The sequence below is a fragment of the Anguilla anguilla genome, chromosome 12 (genome assembly GCF_013347855.1).
Source record: "Anguilla anguilla isolate fAngAng1 chromosome 12, fAngAng1.pri, whole genome shotgun sequence".
In the NCBI taxonomy this organism is placed as follows: Eukaryota; Metazoa; Chordata; class Actinopteri; order Anguilliformes; family Anguillidae; genus Anguilla; species Anguilla anguilla.
In genome coordinates this window covers 43099629-43117128 of record NC_049212.1, presented here as the reverse complement: position 1 = coordinate 43117128, position 17500 = coordinate 43099629, and the positions used below count along the sequence as shown (strand labels likewise).

The 17500-nt window shown below is 52.6% G+C and overlaps 1 protein-coding gene across 1 annotated transcript in view; it reads right to left on the bottom strand.

Annotated features, from left to right (window-relative positions):
• Positions 1-17500, bottom strand: part of dock10 (dedicator of cytokinesis 10) — a 66849-nt gene that overhangs the window by 7901 nt on the left and 41448 nt on the right. The window contains 15 exon segments of the mRNA XM_035384205.1: positions 195-293; positions 1395-1452; positions 1707-1922; positions 2998-3108; positions 3921-4103; positions 4602-4739; positions 6513-6628; positions 7215-7324; positions 8634-8735; positions 10812-10859; positions 12483-12549; positions 14450-14564; positions 15851-15972; positions 16293-16410; positions 16734-16850. Of these exon segments, the coding sequence (XP_035240096.1) occupies positions 195-293; positions 1395-1452; positions 1707-1922; positions 2998-3108; positions 3921-4103; positions 4602-4739; positions 6513-6628; positions 7215-7324; positions 8634-8735; positions 10812-10859; positions 12483-12549; positions 14450-14564; positions 15851-15972; positions 16293-16410; positions 16734-16850 (1720 nt within the window).

Genomic DNA, 17500 nt, shown 5'->3' with positions numbered 1-17500 from the left:
TGTGTGTAAGTCTGTGTGTGTGTGCATGTGTGTGTAAGTCTGTGTGTGTGCATGTGTGTGTAAGTCTGTGTGTGTGTGCATGTGTGTGTAAGTCTGTGTGTGTGCGTGCGCGTGTTCTGGGTCCCTGTCTCCCATATGGGGATGTGCATGCTGAATTCGGGGTCCCCCTGTGTCCTGCAGATGAAGGCACTCACATTCTCCGTCCCGCGGGGTTAGTAAGGGGGTACAGTTAATGCCATTAGCCTCCTCTGGGAGCGCGCTCCAGTTCCTGGGCTTGTCTGTTTTCCAGTAACCTGTGTCGAGGTAGGAGTTCAGCAGTTTACTTCCATGTTCATATTTAAACGGGCAACGTGCAGTGCTGTAAAGCATGCTGTTTGCACACAGTGTATGAAATAAAAGTGCTGATAAAGCATGCACCATAGCATGCATGGAGTCTCATATATATGCATATATGAGACAATACGTGCTATATATATATATATATATATAAGGGGCAAAGATGGCACACAAGCTTGTCCTGCAGTATCTGAATGGAGATCTCTCTCATAGGGCAGAGAGTCATTCTCTGTTCATACAGAGTACCTGAATAACCCTGGATGTGTTACACATTGGGGGGTTTCCAGAAATGGGCACAAGTGACTCTCTAGAAATAGGCAGGGATGTGGGGGGGCAGTGTTTGGTGGGGGAGGCAGCCAGAGCTGGGATGTGGGGGGGGCAGTGTGTGGAGGAGGAGGCAGCCAGAGCTGGGATGTGGGGGGGGCAGTGTTTGGAGGGGGAGGCAGCCAGAGCTGGGATGTGGGGGGGCAGTGTTTGGAGGGGGAGGCAGCCAGAGCTGGGATGTGGGGGGGCAGTGTTTGGAGGGGGAGGCAGCCAGAGCTGGGATGTGGGGGGGCAGTGTTTGGAGGGGGAGGCAGCCAGAGCTGGGATGTGGGGGGGCAGTGTTTGGAGGGGGAGGCAGCCAGAGCTGGGATGTGGGGGGGCAGTGTTTGGAGGGGAAGGCAGCCAGAGCTGGGATGTGGGGGGGGGGCAGTGTTTGGAGGGGGAGGCAGCCAGAGCTGGGATGTGGGGGGGGCAGTGTTTGGAGGGGGAGGCAGCCAGAGCTGGGATGTGGGGGGGCAGTGTTTGGAGGGGGAGGCAGCCAGAGCTGGGATGTGGGGGGGCAGTGTTTGGAGGGGGAGGCAGCCAGAGCTGGGATGTGGGGGGGGCAGTGTTTGGAGGGGGAGGCAGCCAGAGCTGGGATGTGGGGGGGCAGTGTTTGGAGGGGGAGGCAGCCAGAGCTGGGATGTTGGGGGGGGGGCAGTGTTTGGAGGGGGAGGCAGCCAGACGCGAGGGGACGCAGAGCCAGGGTGGGAGCCACACACACGCAGAGCTGCAGGGGCCTCAGACACACTCACCTCTCCTCTTCAGATCCTCAGCGACCAGAGCTGAGATGTGAACGTAACACATGGCTGCCTGGGGGAGAGAGACAGCTGTGAGCTCTAACCCTCAGACATAATGCTCTAACCCTCAGGTCCCCATAATGCACCCTGTCTAACCTCAGAGAGGTCCCCATAATGCACCCTGTCTAACCTCAGACAGGTCCCCATAATGCACCCTGTCTAACCCTCAGACAGGTCCCCATAATGCACCCTGTCTAACCTCAGACAGGTCCCCATAATGCACCCTGTCTAACCTCAGAGAGGTCCCCATAATGCACCCTGTCTAACCTCAGACAGGTCCCCGTTGCGGACGTGGATCTTCGCCATGCTCTCCAGCCAGGTACGCCGGAGCTCAGGAGTGCTGGCGTAGGAGTTGGCCAGGCTGTACTGCAGGTCCACCAGCATTTCCGGATCCTTCTCATGCTCCTTCATCTGAGACGTGGCCATGAGCACAGTGCGGATCCGCTTGGTCAGGTCCTTCACCTCTGCTGGGAATGAGGTATTCTGCAGGGACAGATTCATAATGCACAGCATATCCCACACCTAACACAGGGTTCAGCGTACCCTAACCCTAACCCTAACCTAACACAGGGTTCAGCGTACCCTAACCCTAACCTAACACAGGGTTCAGCGTACCCTAACCCTAACCCTAACCTAACACAGGGTTCAGCGTACCCTAACCCTAACCCTAACCTAACACAGGGTTCAGCGTACCCTAACCCTAACCCTAACCTAACACAGGGTTCGGGGTACCCTAACCCTAACCTAACACAGGGTTCAGCGTACCCTAACCCTAACCCTAACCTAACACAGGGTTCAGCGTACCCTAACCCTAACCCTAACCTAACACAGGGTTCAGCGTACCCTAACCCTAACCCTAACCTAACACAGGGTTCAGCGTACACTAACCCTAACCTAACACAGGGTTCAGCGTACCCTAACCCTAACCCTAACCTAACACAGGGTTCAGCGTACCCTAACCCTAACCCTAACCTAACACAGGGTTCAGCGTACCCTAACCCTAACCCTAACCCTATCCCACACCTAACACGGGGTTCAGCGTACCCTAACCCTAACCCTAACCTAACACAGGGTTCAGGACACAGGGTTTGGGGTACAGGGACACAACGTTTGGGGTACAGGGGTACAGAGTTTGGGGTACAGGGACACAGAGTTTGGGGTACAGGAACACAGGGTTTGTGGTACAGGGGCACAGGGTTTGTGGTACAGGGACACAGGGTTTGGGGTACAGGGACACAGAGTTTGGGGTACAGGGACACAAGGTTTGGGGTACAGGGACACAGGGTTTGTGGTACAGGGACACAGGGTTTGGGGTACAGGGAAACAGGGTTTGGGGTACAGGGGTACATGGTTTGGGGTACAGGGACACAGGGTTTGGGGTACAGAGACACAGGGTTTGGGGTACAGGGGTACATGTTTGGGGTACAGGGACACAGGGTTTGGGGTACAGGGGTACATGGTTTGGGGTACGGGGACACAGGGTTTGGGGTACAGGGGTACAGAGTTTGGGGTACAGGGACACAGGGTTTGGGGTACAGGGGTACAGAGTTTGGGGTACCCTCAGCGGCGCGTCTCCGTTGGCGAAGTTATTGATGATGGCGAGGGCCTGCTGGAAGCGCGACCCTCCGATGCCCGCATCCGCAATCAGCTGACTCACTGCCTTTATGAGCTGAGGATGGAGGAGAGGAGAGGGGGGAGGGGGGAGGGGAGGGTGGGGAGAGGACAGAGGGGGGAGAGGAGAGGGGGGAGGGGAGAGGGGAAAGGAGAGGAGAGGGGGAGAGGGGGGAGAGGAGAGGAGAGAGGAGAGGAGAGAGGGGGGAGAGGAGAGGGGAAGGGGGAGTGGGGAGAGGAAAGGGGAGGGGAGGAGAGGGGAGGGGAGGGGATGAGAGAAGACGGGATGAGAGGAGAGGAGAGGAAGAAGAAAAATTGATGAATCTCACTGTTTCTCTCTGATGGCTCTCTGTAAATGGGGCCCTATTGTAAATCTCAACACTGAGTCTCTCACACAGTCCCACACTCAGGTGTGTGACTCTTACCTCTGACCTGCAAGTGTGCGTGTGTGTGTGTGTGTGTGTGAGAGAGACTGACCTGTAGGTGTGTGTGTGTGTGTGTGTGTGTGTGTGAGGAGACTGACCTGTAGGTGTGTGTGTGTGTGTGTGTGTGTGAAAGACTGACCCGTAGGTGTGTGTGTGTGAGAGAGAGACTGACCTGCAGGTGTGTGTGTGTGTGTGAGAGACTGACCCGTAGGTGTGTGTGTGTGTGTGTGTGTGTGTGTGTGTGTGAAAGACTGACCCGTAGGTGTGTGTGTGTGTGTGAGAGAGACTGACCCGTAGGTGTGTGTGTGTGTGTGAGAGAGACTGACCTGTAGGTGTGTGTGTGTATGTGTGTGAGAGAGACTGACCCGTAGGTGTGTGTGTGTATGTGTGTGTGTGAGATTGACCTGCAAGTGTGTGTGTGTGTGTGTGTGTGTGTGAGACTGACCTGCAGGTGCGAGCGCACGATGGACCTCCCCTTGGTGAACTCAAAGTTCTTCCTCATGATGAAGTAGAGCAGAGCGGAGGCCTCAGTCTGAGTCGAGCTGCTGTGGTGGTTACAGCACTTCAGAATCTCGTAACACAGCGAGCCACACAGTTCTGCTTTACCCTGGAAAAACACTGCAGGGAACTGGAGAGAGAGAGAGGGAGAGAGACAGAGAGAGAGAGAGAGGGAGACAGAGAGAGAGAGAGGGAGGGAGGGAGACAGAGGGAGGGAGAGAGACAGAGAGAGGGAGGTGTGTAACAGGTGAGTAAGGGGTGTGTAACAGGCGAGTAAGGGGTATGTATCAGGTGAGTAATGAGTGAGTAACAGGTGAGTAAGGGTTGTGTAACAGGTGAGTAAGGGGTGTGTAACACGTGAGTAAGGGTTGTGTAACAGGCGAGTAAGGGGTATGTATCAGGTGAGTAAGGGGCGAGTAACAGGTGAGTAAGGGATATGTAACAGGTGAGTAAGTGGTGTGTAACAGGCGAGTAAGGGATATGTAACAGGTGAGTAATGAGTGAGTAACAGGTGAGTAAGGGTTGTGTAACAGGTGAGTAAGGGTTGTTTAGCAGGTGAGTAATGGGTGCGTAACAGGTGAGTAAGGGGTATGTAACAGGTGAGTAGGGGGTGTGTAACTACACAGACCTTGTGTATAAAAAGCCGCAGGGCAGCGAACACGTGCCGCAGCGTGGTGGTTGATTGGTTGATCTGGAAGAAGAGCAGGTAGGTGTCCAAGACCTTCTTCATCAGGGGGTTCTGTCCATCCTCCTGCTGCAGCTGTTTCTGTGAGGGGGGGGGGATGGGGTGAGTACCACACTGACTGGGAGAAAGCCGTTTTAAAGGACTGTTTAAGATTCATAAGGCAATAACTCAATAATAATGCAAAAAAAAATGACAGAGAACCCATTGTTGTAGTTGCTTCATGGAAGCACCAGATGGTAGCAGAGATTAAATTCACTCTGATCTAATGCAGGACCAGCTTGGTTATTATTATATGCTTTATTTTCCCAGGTCTCTGTTGCCTGAGACAACCTGCTGCAGAAATAAAGACTGCATGTTTTGTGCATTTGATTGACATGGTGTCCTGTGTTTGACTGACAAGGTGTCCTGTGTTTGATTGACATGGTGTCCTGTGTTTGACTGACAAGGTGTCCTGTGTTTGATTGACATGGTGTCCTGTGTTTGATTGACATGGTGTCCTGCGTTTGATTGACATGGTGTCCTGCGTTTGATTGACATGGTGGCCTGTGTTTCATTGACATGGTGTCCTGTGTTTGATTGACACGGTGTCCTGAGTTTGATTCACACGGCATCCTGAGTTTGACTGACACGGCGTCCTGAGTTTGATTGACACGGTGGCCTATGTTTGATTGACATGGTGTCCTGTGTTTCATTGACATGGTGGCCTGTGTTTCATTGACATGGTGTCCTGTGTTTCATTGACATGGTGGCCTGTGTTTCATTGACAAGGTGTCCTGTGTTTGATTGACATGGTGTCCTGTGTTTGACTGACAAGGTGTCCTGTGTTTGATTGACAAGGTGTCCTGTGTTTGACTGACAAGGTGTCCTGTGTTTGATTGACATGGTGTCCTGTGTTTCATTGACATGGTGTCCTATGTTTGATTGACACGGTGTCCTGAGTTTGACTGACACGGTGTCCTGTGTTTCATTGACATGGTGTCCTATGTTTGATTGACACGATGTCCTGAGTTTGACTGACACGGTGTCCTGAGTTTGACTGACACGGCGTCCTGTGTTTGATTGACACAGTGGCCTATGTTAGATTGACATGGTGTCCTGTGTTTGACACTGTGTCCTGTGTTTGATTGACTGACAGTGTCTCCTGAGTTTGACAGGGTGTGCTGAGTTTGATTGACATGGTGTCCTTTGTTAGATTGACATGGTGTCCTGTGTTTCATTGACATGGTGTCCTGTGTTTGATTGACTGACAGTGTCTCCTGAGTTTGATTGAGGGTGTGCTGAGTTTGATTGACATGGTGTCCTTTGTTAGATTGACATGGTGTCCTGTGTTTCATTGACATGGTGTCCTGTGTTTGATTGACTGACAGTGTCTCCTGAGTTTGATTGAGGGTGTGCTGAGTTTGATTGACATGGTGTCCTTTGTTAGATTGACATGGTGTCCTGTGTTTCATTGACATGGTGTCCTGTGTTTGATTGACTGACAGTGTCTCCTGAGTTTGATTGAGGGTGTGCTGAGTTTGATTGACATGGTGTCCTTTGTTAGATTGACATGGTGTCCTGTGTTTCATTGACATGGTGTCCTGTGTTTGATTGACTGACAGTGTCTCCTGAGTTTGACAGGGTGGGCTGAGTTTGATTGACTGACAGTGTCTCCTGAGTTTGACTGAGGGTGTGCTGAGTTTGACTGAGGGTGTGCTGAGTTTGACTGAAGGTGTGCTGAGTTTGACTGAGGGTGTGCTGAGTTTGACTGAGGGTGTGCTGAGTTTGACTGAGGGTGTGCTGAGTTTGACTGAGGGTGTGCTGAGTTTGACTGAGGGTGTGCTGAGTTTGACAGCGTGTGCTGAGTTTGCTGACCTTGTGGTTTTGCACAAAGAGCCCGAGGATGTCGAGCACAGTCAGGGCCACTTCGGTGGACAGGTTGGCCTCCATGGCCGTGGGGCTCAGAGAGTCTCCGTCCAACGTGCTGCCACCTGCGTGCCCGACAGGACAGGGACAATCACAGACACACAGCGCCAGGATTTACAGCAAGCAGCCAGCAGGGGTGGGCACACCAACCTGTCTGATCCTGTCTGACACAGCCTGTCTGACACAGTCTGTCTGATACAGCCTGTCTGACACAGTCTGTCTGATAGTCTGTCTGATACAGCCTGTCTGATACAGTCTGTCTGATACAGTCTGTACTGGCCTGTCTGATACAACCTGTCTGATACAGTCTGTCTGATACAATCTGTCTGATACAGTCTGTACTGGCCTGTCTGATACAGTCTGTACTGGCCTGTCTGACACAGTCTGTCTGATATAGCCTGTCTGATACAGTCTGATACAATCTGTCTGATACAGTCTGTACTGGCCTGTCTGACACAGTCTGTCTGATACAGCCGCACTGGCCTGTCTGAAAAAGCAGTTTCACTGTAACATAATTGGGGGTGAGGTTGTTGATAGGTCTGCACACTGTAACGTGATTGGGGGTGAGGTTTTTGATAGGTCTGCACACTGTAACGTGATTGGGTGTGAGGGGGCGGTGGTGTGCTGGGTGGTCATGTGACCGGGACATACTGGACTCCATCATCTGCAGCAGCCGGGGGTTGGTGAGTGCGTTCTTCCCCCGCAGGATGGGCATGGTCTGGGACCGGGCGTGGCGGTGACCGTCCTGACTGGAGACCATCCTGGTCCCGGACGGGGGAATGGGGCGCGGGGGGGGGGCAGGAGAGGGGGGGCGCAGGAAAGGGGGGCAGGAGAGGGGGAGCGGGAGAGGGGAGTGGGAGAGAGGGGCAGGAGAGGGGGAGCGGGAGAGGGGGGTGCGGGAGGGGGGCAGAAGAGGGGGGCGTGGGAGAGGGGAGCAGGAGAGGGGAGTGGGAGAGAGGGGCAGGAGAGGGGGGCAGGAGAGGGGGAGCGGGAGAGGGGAGTGGGAGAGAGGGGCAGGAGAGGGGAGTGGGAGAGGGGGAGCAGGAGAGGGGGGCAGAAGAGGGGGTGTGGGAGAGGGGAGCAGGAGAGGGGAGTGGGAGAGAGGGGCAGGAGAGGGGGGTGCGGGATGGGAGGCAGGAGAGGGGGGCGCGGGAGAGGGAGGCGCGGGAGAGGGGGGGCAGGAGAGGGGAGAGGGAGAGGGGGGTGGGAGAGGGGGGGCAGGACAGGGGGGGCAGGAGAGGGGGGGGCGGAAGAGGGGAGAGGGAAAGGGGGGCAAGAGAGGGAGGTGCGGGAGGGGGGGGGGGGCAGGAGAGGGGGGTTAGCACATCACAGGCACGCCGATTTCTGCACAACATCAGCCGACCCAAACCTGCCAGTGCCGTGTGTAAGGAGCCCAGCACACAGGGTACCGACACAGACACAGACCCACACAGGACATCAGCAGCTGCTGCTCTGGGCATTAACTCTGTGACCCTTCAGAATGCAGGGATCTCTACGCTGTCACAGGAAATGGAAACGTGTCACAGAACAGCACAGGAAAAGCATGCTGGGAACACAAAGGCATCACAGCGTCACGTGACACAGGAGGCACTTGGGCTCTGACACTCGATGTGGGGAGACAAGATGGCGGGAACACAAATAAGAGAAATCCAAACGGCGGGTTCACACACAGCCCAAACACTCAGGCCACCACAGGGGGGCGCCCCGGTCCGGCCCAAAGGGGGGGGGGTCCCGGTCCGGCCCATAGCGGGGGGGGGGATAACACGGCCCCCGGGGACCTCACTCCTGGGGCATTTCACTTCCCCCTGTCCAGGAGAACAGCTCTTAATCTGAACACATGCCCTGCATCACTGGGTGCTCCACATGCTCGCGTGTGACCTGCACACCAGCGCCACCTGTCTGCCTGCCCATTCCACTACACATCAGCCCATTTAGGAATGAGCAGGATTCAAATCAACTGGAAAAGTCCTGGAAGAAAGCTTTTCATCAGACTGAAAATCACTTCATTTCCTGACTGGACTGAACTGAAGCGGATCAGGTGCAGTGGTGCCCCTGGTGGTGGGAGGTTACCATTGCGGGAGCAGACCGGAGGACTGGGTGGAAGTGTTTGAGCCTTTCAGGTTGCCATTGTTGTGGGTGGACTGAGCCAACTTGACCGCTGCTGCTAGCTTCCTGTTAGCAAGCCAACAACACCAGTGTTAACACACACACTTCACATACACACACACTGATCACCATCAGCATCATCTAACACCAGCAATAACACACACCCACACACACACACGCACTCAGACACACACACACACACACTCACACTAATCACCATCAGCATCATCTAACACCAGCAATAACACAGACACACACACACACACACGTGCAGACATGTATGCACACACACACACTCCACATACACACACACATACACACGCACACTCAGCATACACACACATTAATCACCATTAGCATCTTCTAACACCAGCGATAACACACACACATACACACAAACTCAGACAAGTATACACACACACACACACATAAAACACTCTATAAAAGCAGCATGTAAATAACAGACTCCATCACACACAGGAAGCTCTGATGAAGACAGGGATTAAACTCACAGAAAAACTGGGAAGACACTGTAACACCAAAACAAACACAAAGACAACACAAACACACCACAGGAGCATCACTGGGTTCTCCTGTAACCACCACAGGCTGCAGCACAATCACTCAGAATAAAGGACAAGAACAACATGCAATGACATCGGGCCCAACAGCTGACTGCCCGCCCCCTGCCCCCCCCCCCCCAGTCAGTAACCATTCCAGCCCTTCCCCGGTCCACAATCACTGACACATGCAGCCCTCTCACAATTGTGCACCTTAAAAAAGATGTATTTCTTTGATTGTGAACATAAACATTTTAGGTGCACTATGACCACAAATGACCAAAAAAATTACAAAATGTTTCAATAAAATACAGCGACGTAAGAGGAAGCTTCAAGCAGCACCAGCTGCAGGGAGCCCTATCACACTTCAAAAGGAGCAGAAGCAGAGTTTGGCTTTCATGCCTTGGGGAGAGAGCCACTATGCTCATTCCTGTGGCTCCTCATTAGAGACAGTGTTAAACTGCAGATCCTGCAGGGTGAGAGAGCCATGATCCTCTAACTCCTCACAGCACTAGGAGCCACAAACTCCTGCTTTCACTGGGCTGCAAAAATAAATAATCTGACCTGATTTGCAGAGCTAATTGAATTACCAGTGAAGAACGGCAAATCCAGGAAAACTGACCCCATTGGCTGAAATCCACACCTTACACACACATGACCACACATGCATGCATGCACATACACACGCATGCACGCACACATGCATGCAAAACATAAATGCAAAAACATAAATGCACGGACATACACAAGCATGCATGCATGCACAAACACACGCATGCACGCACAACCATACACACGCAAGCATGCACGCACAAATACACATGCATGCACATACACATGCATGCATGCACACACAAACACATGCAGGCATGCACGCACAAACACAAGCATGCATGCAGGCATCTGCACACATACACGCGCATGCACACACACATACACATGCATGCACAGTCTGTCTGAGATAGTGAGTCACATTGCTTTATTCCAGCATGTATTGTTAAAAAACAAATCTGAGCTGACAGAGGGAATGTTTGTGCTCTCTCTGTTATACTGAGGGTTCAGTGAGGCTGAGAGCAGCTCTGTTAGGCCCAGCTGTGTGCTGTCAGAGCTCCCAGAGTGCTCTGCGGTTGCCGTGGAGACTGAGCTGCAGTTGTTCACAGTTAAATATCCCTGTTTCCGGCATGATTAACCATTCCCTCTGCGCCCCCCCCCCCACCCACCCACCACTCTGCCAAGAGCCACCCAGCTGGGAAGAGAGGGTGAGAGAGAAAGAGAGAGAGAGGGGGAGAGAGAGAGAGAGAGAGAGGGGGGGAGAGAGAAAGAGAGAGAGGGGGGGGGGGGAGAGAGAGAGAGAGAGAGAGAGAGAGAGAGAGAGGGGGGTATATTGGCAAGGGCTTCAGCCTGTGTCAAAACCAGAGGAAATCAGGCAGCCAAAGAGTATAATTAAGGGCATGAGCCTCTCATCAGCTGCTGGGCCAGAGAGCGAGTGTGTGTGTGTGTGTGCGTGTGTGTGTGTGTGTGTAACAGACAGTCTCCTGTTGTTTTTACTCAGCAGGGCATGTGGGCATCATGCCACACTCACCTGGCAATGTGCCGTTTCCCCAGAAACCTGAAGTGCTGGAGGCAGAGCCTGGAACAGACAAAACGGGTAAAAATCAAACAAACACAACAAATAACACACAAAAACATAACAAACACAACAAATAATGCTCATCAAACATAGCAAACAACAAATAACACTCATCAAACATAAACACAAAGAATAACACTCATCAAACATAACAAACAACGAATAACACTCAACAAACATAACAAACAACGAATAACACTCAGCAAACATAACAAACAACGAATAACACTCAGCAAACATAAACACAAAGAATAACGCTCATCAAACATAAACACAAAGAATAACACTCATCAAACATAAACACAACGAATAACACTCATCAAACATAAACACAACGAATAACGCTCATCAAACATAACAAACACAACGAATAACACTCAGCAAACATAGCACAATGAATATGGGCCATAACAGTAACTAATAAAAATAAAGAGTGAAAGCATTACGTGATTATGGGTCTCTCTCACCCCCCCTCTGTCTCCCTGAAACACTCCGTTTCCCTGAAACACTCTGCCTCCCTGAAACACTCTGCCTCCCTGAAACACTCTGTCTCCCTGAAACACCCTGTCTCCCTGAAACACTCCATTTCCCTGAAACACCCTGTCTCCCTGAAACACTCTGTCTCCCTGAAACACTCCGTCTCCCTGAAACACTCCGTTTCCCTGAAACACTCCGTTTCCCTGAAACACTCCGTTTCCCTGAAACACTCCGTTTCCCTGAAACACCCTGTCTCCCTGAAACACTCTGTCTCCCTGAAACACCCTGTCTCCCTGAAACACCCTGTCTCCCTGAAACACTCTGAATCTGTCTCCCTGAAACACTCTGTCTCCCTGAAACACTCTGAATCTGTCTCCCTGAAACACCCTGTCTCCCTGAAACACTCCATTTCCCTGAAACACCCTGTCTCCCTGAAATACTCTGTCTCCCTGAAACACTCTGTCTCCATGAAACACTCTGTCTCCCTGAAACACTCCGTTTCCCTGAAACACTCCGTTTCCCTGAAACACCCTGTCTCCCTGAAACACTCTGTCTCCCTGAAACACCCTGTCTCCCTGAAACACTCTGAATCTGTCTCCCTGAAACACTCTGTCTCCCTGAAACACTCTGAATCTGTCTCCCTGAAACACTCTGTCTCCCTGAAACACTCTGTTTCTTGAGTAGTGTGTTGGTGTTCAGACCGAGGCGTTAAGGTGTGTGTTGGTGTCCAGACGGACGTTGAGGTGTGTGTTGGTGTCCAGACTGAGGTGTTGAGGTATGTGTTGGTGCTCAGACCCAGACGTTGAGGTGTGTGTTGGTGTTGAGACTGAGGTGTTGAGGTGTGTGTTGGTGTTTAGACTGGGGCGTTGAGGTGCGTGTTGGTGTTCAGACTGAGGTGTTGAGGTGTGTGCTGGTGTTTAGACTGGGGCGTTGAGGTGCGTGTTGGATGTCCAGACTGAGGTGTTGAGGTATGTGTTGGTGCTCAGGGCCCAGACGTTGAGGTGTGTGTTGGTGTTCAGACTGAGGCATTGAGGTGTGTGTTGGGGTTCAGGGCCCAGACGTTGAGGTGTGTGTTGGTGTTCAGGCCCAGACGTTAAGGTGTGTAACCAGCTGTAAGGCTAAACTGAGGCAGTGACAGATACTCACTCTAAGATGTTGAAGAAGTCGGAGATCTCCTGATGCACTGCTCTCTGCCAGTAAGAAACCATGACATCTGAAATATTACAGAGCAAAGGGAGACGGCGCTGGGATGACTGAGGTTCTAATGCTGAAATAAGCTCCACTTCCTGAAATCTGAATATTGCATTTTGTTTGACTCACAAAATCACATTATTAAACTGTGACAATATGTGACAGATTTCTGAGCAATGTGTGCAAAATATAAACACACATACACACACACAGACGTGCAAAAACATACATACACACACACAAACACACGCAAGCACATACAAACACACACACACACACACAAACACGATTCAAGATTCAAGATTCAAAAAACTTTATTGTCTATCACAGTGTTAGAAATTTGTCTTAGGTTAGGGGCTCACAAACAACATAAAAACATACACCCATGAAAGGCTCACATAAAATTACGTTAAAAACACAAACAATTCTATAAATAATAGGTGTGCAAAGCTGCATTAAAAAGTAGTGACAGTCTATTTGTCCTTGTTTAAAATGGATATTGCGCACACACACAAATGGATATAAACACACACACAAACACACACGCATACACAAACACGTGCAAACACACACATGAATACACACACAAACACACACACATGCAAACACACACAAACACACGCACACATACATACACACACAGAAACACACACATGCATACACACACAAACACACACACATGCAAACACACACAAACACACACACACACACAGCCTGAGCATTATGTAAACCAAAAGCTGAAATATGCACAGCTGTGAGGTGCCAAACACTGCTGCACTGGAGAGAGGGTGTGGCCAGTGTAGGGGGAGTGGCTAGGCTAGAGCAGGGGGAGTGGGAGTGGCTAGCCCAGCGCAGGGGGAGTGGCTAGGCTAGAGCAGGGGGAGTGGGAGTGGCTAGGCCAGTGCAGGGGGAGTGGCTAGGCTAGAGCAGGGGGAGTGGCTAGGCCAGTGCAGGGGGAGTGGGAGTGGCTAGGCCAGTGCAGGGGGAGGGGGAGTGGCTAGGCTAGAGCAGGGGGAGGGGGAGTGGCTAGGCCAGCACAGGGGGAGTGGCTAGGCCAGAGCAAGGGGAGTAACTAGGCTAGCACAGGGGGAGTGGTTAGGCCAGTGCAGGGGGAGTGGCTAGGCTAGAGGAGGGGGAGTGGCTAAGCCTGCACAGGGGGAGTGGCTAGGCTAGAGGAGGGGGAGTGGCTAAGCCTGCACAGGGGGAGTGGCTAGGCTTACAAGAGGGGGAGTGGCTAAGCCAGCACAGGGGGAGTGGCTAGGCCAGTGCAGGGGGAGGGGGAGTGGCTAGGCCAGTGCAGGGGGAGTGGGAGTGGCTAAGCCACCACAGGGGGAGTGGGAGTGGCTAAGCCACCACAGGGGGAGTGGCTAGGCCAGTGCAGGGGGAGTGGGAGTGGCTAGGCCAGTGCAGGGGGAGTGGGAGTGGCTAGGCCAGTGCAGGGTGAGTGGGTGTGGCTAAGCCAGCACAGGGGGAGTGGCTAGGCCAGTGCAGGGGGAGTGGGAGTGGCTAGGCCAGTGCAGGGGGAGGGGGAGTGTCTAGGCTAGAGCAGGGGGAGGGGGAGTGGCTAGGCTTACAGGAGGGGGAGTGGCTAAGCCAGCACAGGGGGAGTGGCTAGGTCAGCGCAGGGGGAGTGGCTAGGCCAGTGCAGGGGGAGGGGGAGTGGCTAGGCCAGTGCAGGGGGAGTAGGAGTGGCTAGGCCAGTGCAGGGGGAGTGGGAGTGGCTAGGCCAGTGCAGGGGGAGTGGGAGTGGCTAGGCCAGTGCAGGGGGAGTGGCTAAGCCAGCACAGGGGGAGTGGCTAGGCCAGTGCAGGGGGAGTGGGAGTGGCTAGGCCAGTGCAGGGGGAGTGGCTAAGCCAGCACAGGGGGAGTGGCTAAGCCAGCACAGGGGGAGTGGCTAGGCTAGAGCAGGGGGAGTGGTTCACCCTCAGAGATGGTCTTCATGATGTGGAGGAAACACAGGAGGAGGCTGTGGGTCTCAGCCTGGTCCAGCTTGTCGAACCGGGAGCCAAAGCCAATCAGGGACTGGGGGCGTACAAACTAAGGGAACCAAACACACCTCATCACTACACCACCTTAACCCACCTCACCAGCAACTCATCATACTCACACCCCAGTGTAGTTAGCTTATCATACTCACACCCCAGTGTAGTTAGCTTATCACACTCACACCCCAGTGTAGTTAGCGTGTAGTTAGCTTATCATACCCACACCCCAGTGTAGTTAGCTTATCACACTCACACCCCAGTGTAGTTAGCTTATCACACTCACACCCCAGTGTAGTTAGCGTGTAGTTAGCTTATCATACCCACACCCCAGTGTAGTTAGCTTATCACACTCACACCCCAGTGTAGTTAGCTTATCATACACACACCCCAGTGTAGTTAGCTTATCATACTCACACCCCAGTATAGTTAGCTTATCACACTCACACCCCAGTGTAGTTAGCTTATCACACTCACACCCCAGTGTAGTTAGCTTATCATACACACACCCCAGTGTAGTTAGTGTGCAGTTAGCTTATCATACTCACACCCCAGTGTAGTTAGCTTATCATACTCACAACCCAGTGTAGTTAGCTTATCATACTCACAACCCAGTGTAGTTAGCTTATCATACTCACACCCCAGTGTAGTTAGTGTATAGTTAGCTTATCATACTCACACCCCAGTGTAGTTAGCTTATCATACTCACACCCCAGTGTAGTTAGCTTATCCTACTCACACCCCAGTGTAGTTAGCTTATCATACACACACCCCAGTGTAGTTAGCTTATCACACTCACACCCCAGTGTAGTTAACTTATCATACTCACACCCCAGTGTAGTTAGCTTATCATACTCACACCCCAGTGTAGTTAGCTTATCATACTCACACCCCAGTGTAGTTAGCTTATCACACTCACACCCCAGTGTAGTTAACTTATCATACTCACACCCCAGTGTAGTTAGCTTATCATACTCACACCCCAGTGTAGTTAGCTTATCCTACTCACACCCCAGTGTAGTTAGCTTATCATACTCACACCCCAGTGTAGTTAGCTTATCATACTCACACCCCAGTGTAGTTAGCTTATCATACTCACACCCCAGTGTAGTTAGCTTATCATACTCACACCCCAGTGTAGTTAGCGTGTAGTTAGCTTATCATACACACACCCCAGTGTAGTTAGTGTATAGTTAGCTTATCATACTCACACCCCAGTGTAGTTAGCTTATCATACTCACACCCCAGTGTAGTTAGCTTATCACACTCACACCCCAGTGTAGTTAGCTTATCACACTCACACCCAGACCACGCCCCTCATCCTTAACTCCTCCTCCTTACCCGCTCACAGCCGTCAGTTTTCTCGCTGTTCTTGTCGCTGGTGCTCGGGTTCGACTCAATACTGGCCACGGACCCCCGCGAGCCTGCATGGTTACCCATGGAAACTGCCAAGGAGGAGAAGGCTGGGGGGTGGGGGGGGGGAGGTCAGAGTTCAGAGGGGATGGAACACTGTTGCCAGCAGCAACAAGGAATAAAGCCGGTGGAGTGCTCTGGGTTTCAGCTGAACTGAGAAAGGTCAGCAGGCAGTTTGCTCTTAAAAAGAGGACGCAGGCTCCGTTTACTCCAGTCCAGATTTATTCTTAATTACCTGAGTCATGTGGACAATACACAGTCAGGTGGGTCAGGACAGGTGAGCACAGGTGAGTATAGGTGAGGACAGGTGAGTACAGGTGTGGAGGTGCGTACCTGTGATGGAGTTGAGTACAGGTGTGGAGGTGCATACCTGTGATGGAGTTGAGGACCTCTTTGGAGAATGAGGCATCCACAGAGTTTCCGTGCCGCAGAGAGAGTGCCATCTGCCCCGGAAGCCCCCCCCCCACACTCAGGTCGTCCCGGGACCCCTGCAGAGAACAGCCACAGTAGGGGGGGGGGGGGGGGGGGGGGGGGGGGGGGAGGGGGAGGGAGCGCCACTATCAGCATCATTTCCTGTGAGGTCACATTCTGGGAGCCCTGCCAGGTTTGTGAGGTGATTCTGACTAAAGCACCAGGTGCTCATTACACTCAGGAATCGTCAAATCAGATCTGAGAATGGAGCACAGGTGTGACGAAGGGGGTGTGGCGGGGCAGGGCGGGGTGGGGTGGGGCAGGGCATGGTGGGGCGGGGCAGGATGGGGCAGGGCGGGGTGGGGTGGGGCAAGGCAGGGCTGGGTGTGGCGAGGCGTACCTGGTCGCTGGTCGTGAAGCAGACGGGGAAGAGGTCTCGGAGGAAGAAGCGGGGCATGTTGTCCAAGATGAGGCCGTACAGGGGCAGATACAGAGCTGCAATCCGCGCCTCCCTGTCCTGCAGGGGGAGGGGCCACAAGGTCAAAGGTATCACATGAGCCCCAACTTGGATGAGGTAGCAGGTTTGTGTGTGAATTAAATTTACTCGTTCTAGACCTGTGCTTGATCAGGACAGACCTGAATGGAGGATGGCCCAGGAATTCCTAAAAAGACCTGGACTGTGTCTGAGCACCCAGGTAAATCTGAGACTACCAGCACCAAAAACAGAATGCTACACCCAGAAATTAAACACTGAAGATTATTTATGTAATAAAGTCAGTTATATCACCTCAGAGAGCAGCAGCAGTGTGCACAGCAAAGTCAGATACAGACAGAGAATGTGAGAGGCAGCCTGAAGGAGAGGGAGAGAGAGTGTGAAAGAGAGAGAGGGAGAGAGCGACAGAGGGAGAGAAAGAAAGCATGAGCATGGGAGTGAGAGGGAGGGAGAGAGAGTGTGAAAGAGAGAGAACGAGAGACAGAGGGAGAAAGAGAGAGAGAGGGTAGGGCGAGAGAGCAGAGAGAGAAAGTGACGGGGGGGGGGGCGTGCTCTGGGGCTAATTCCCGCTGTCCCGCCATGGTGTGCTGCTTGCCAGAAAGCTACTCTCTGTGTGATTTGGCTGACACGGTCCCAGAGAGCATACAGTTTCCTGTGAGAGGGGGGTGGGGGGA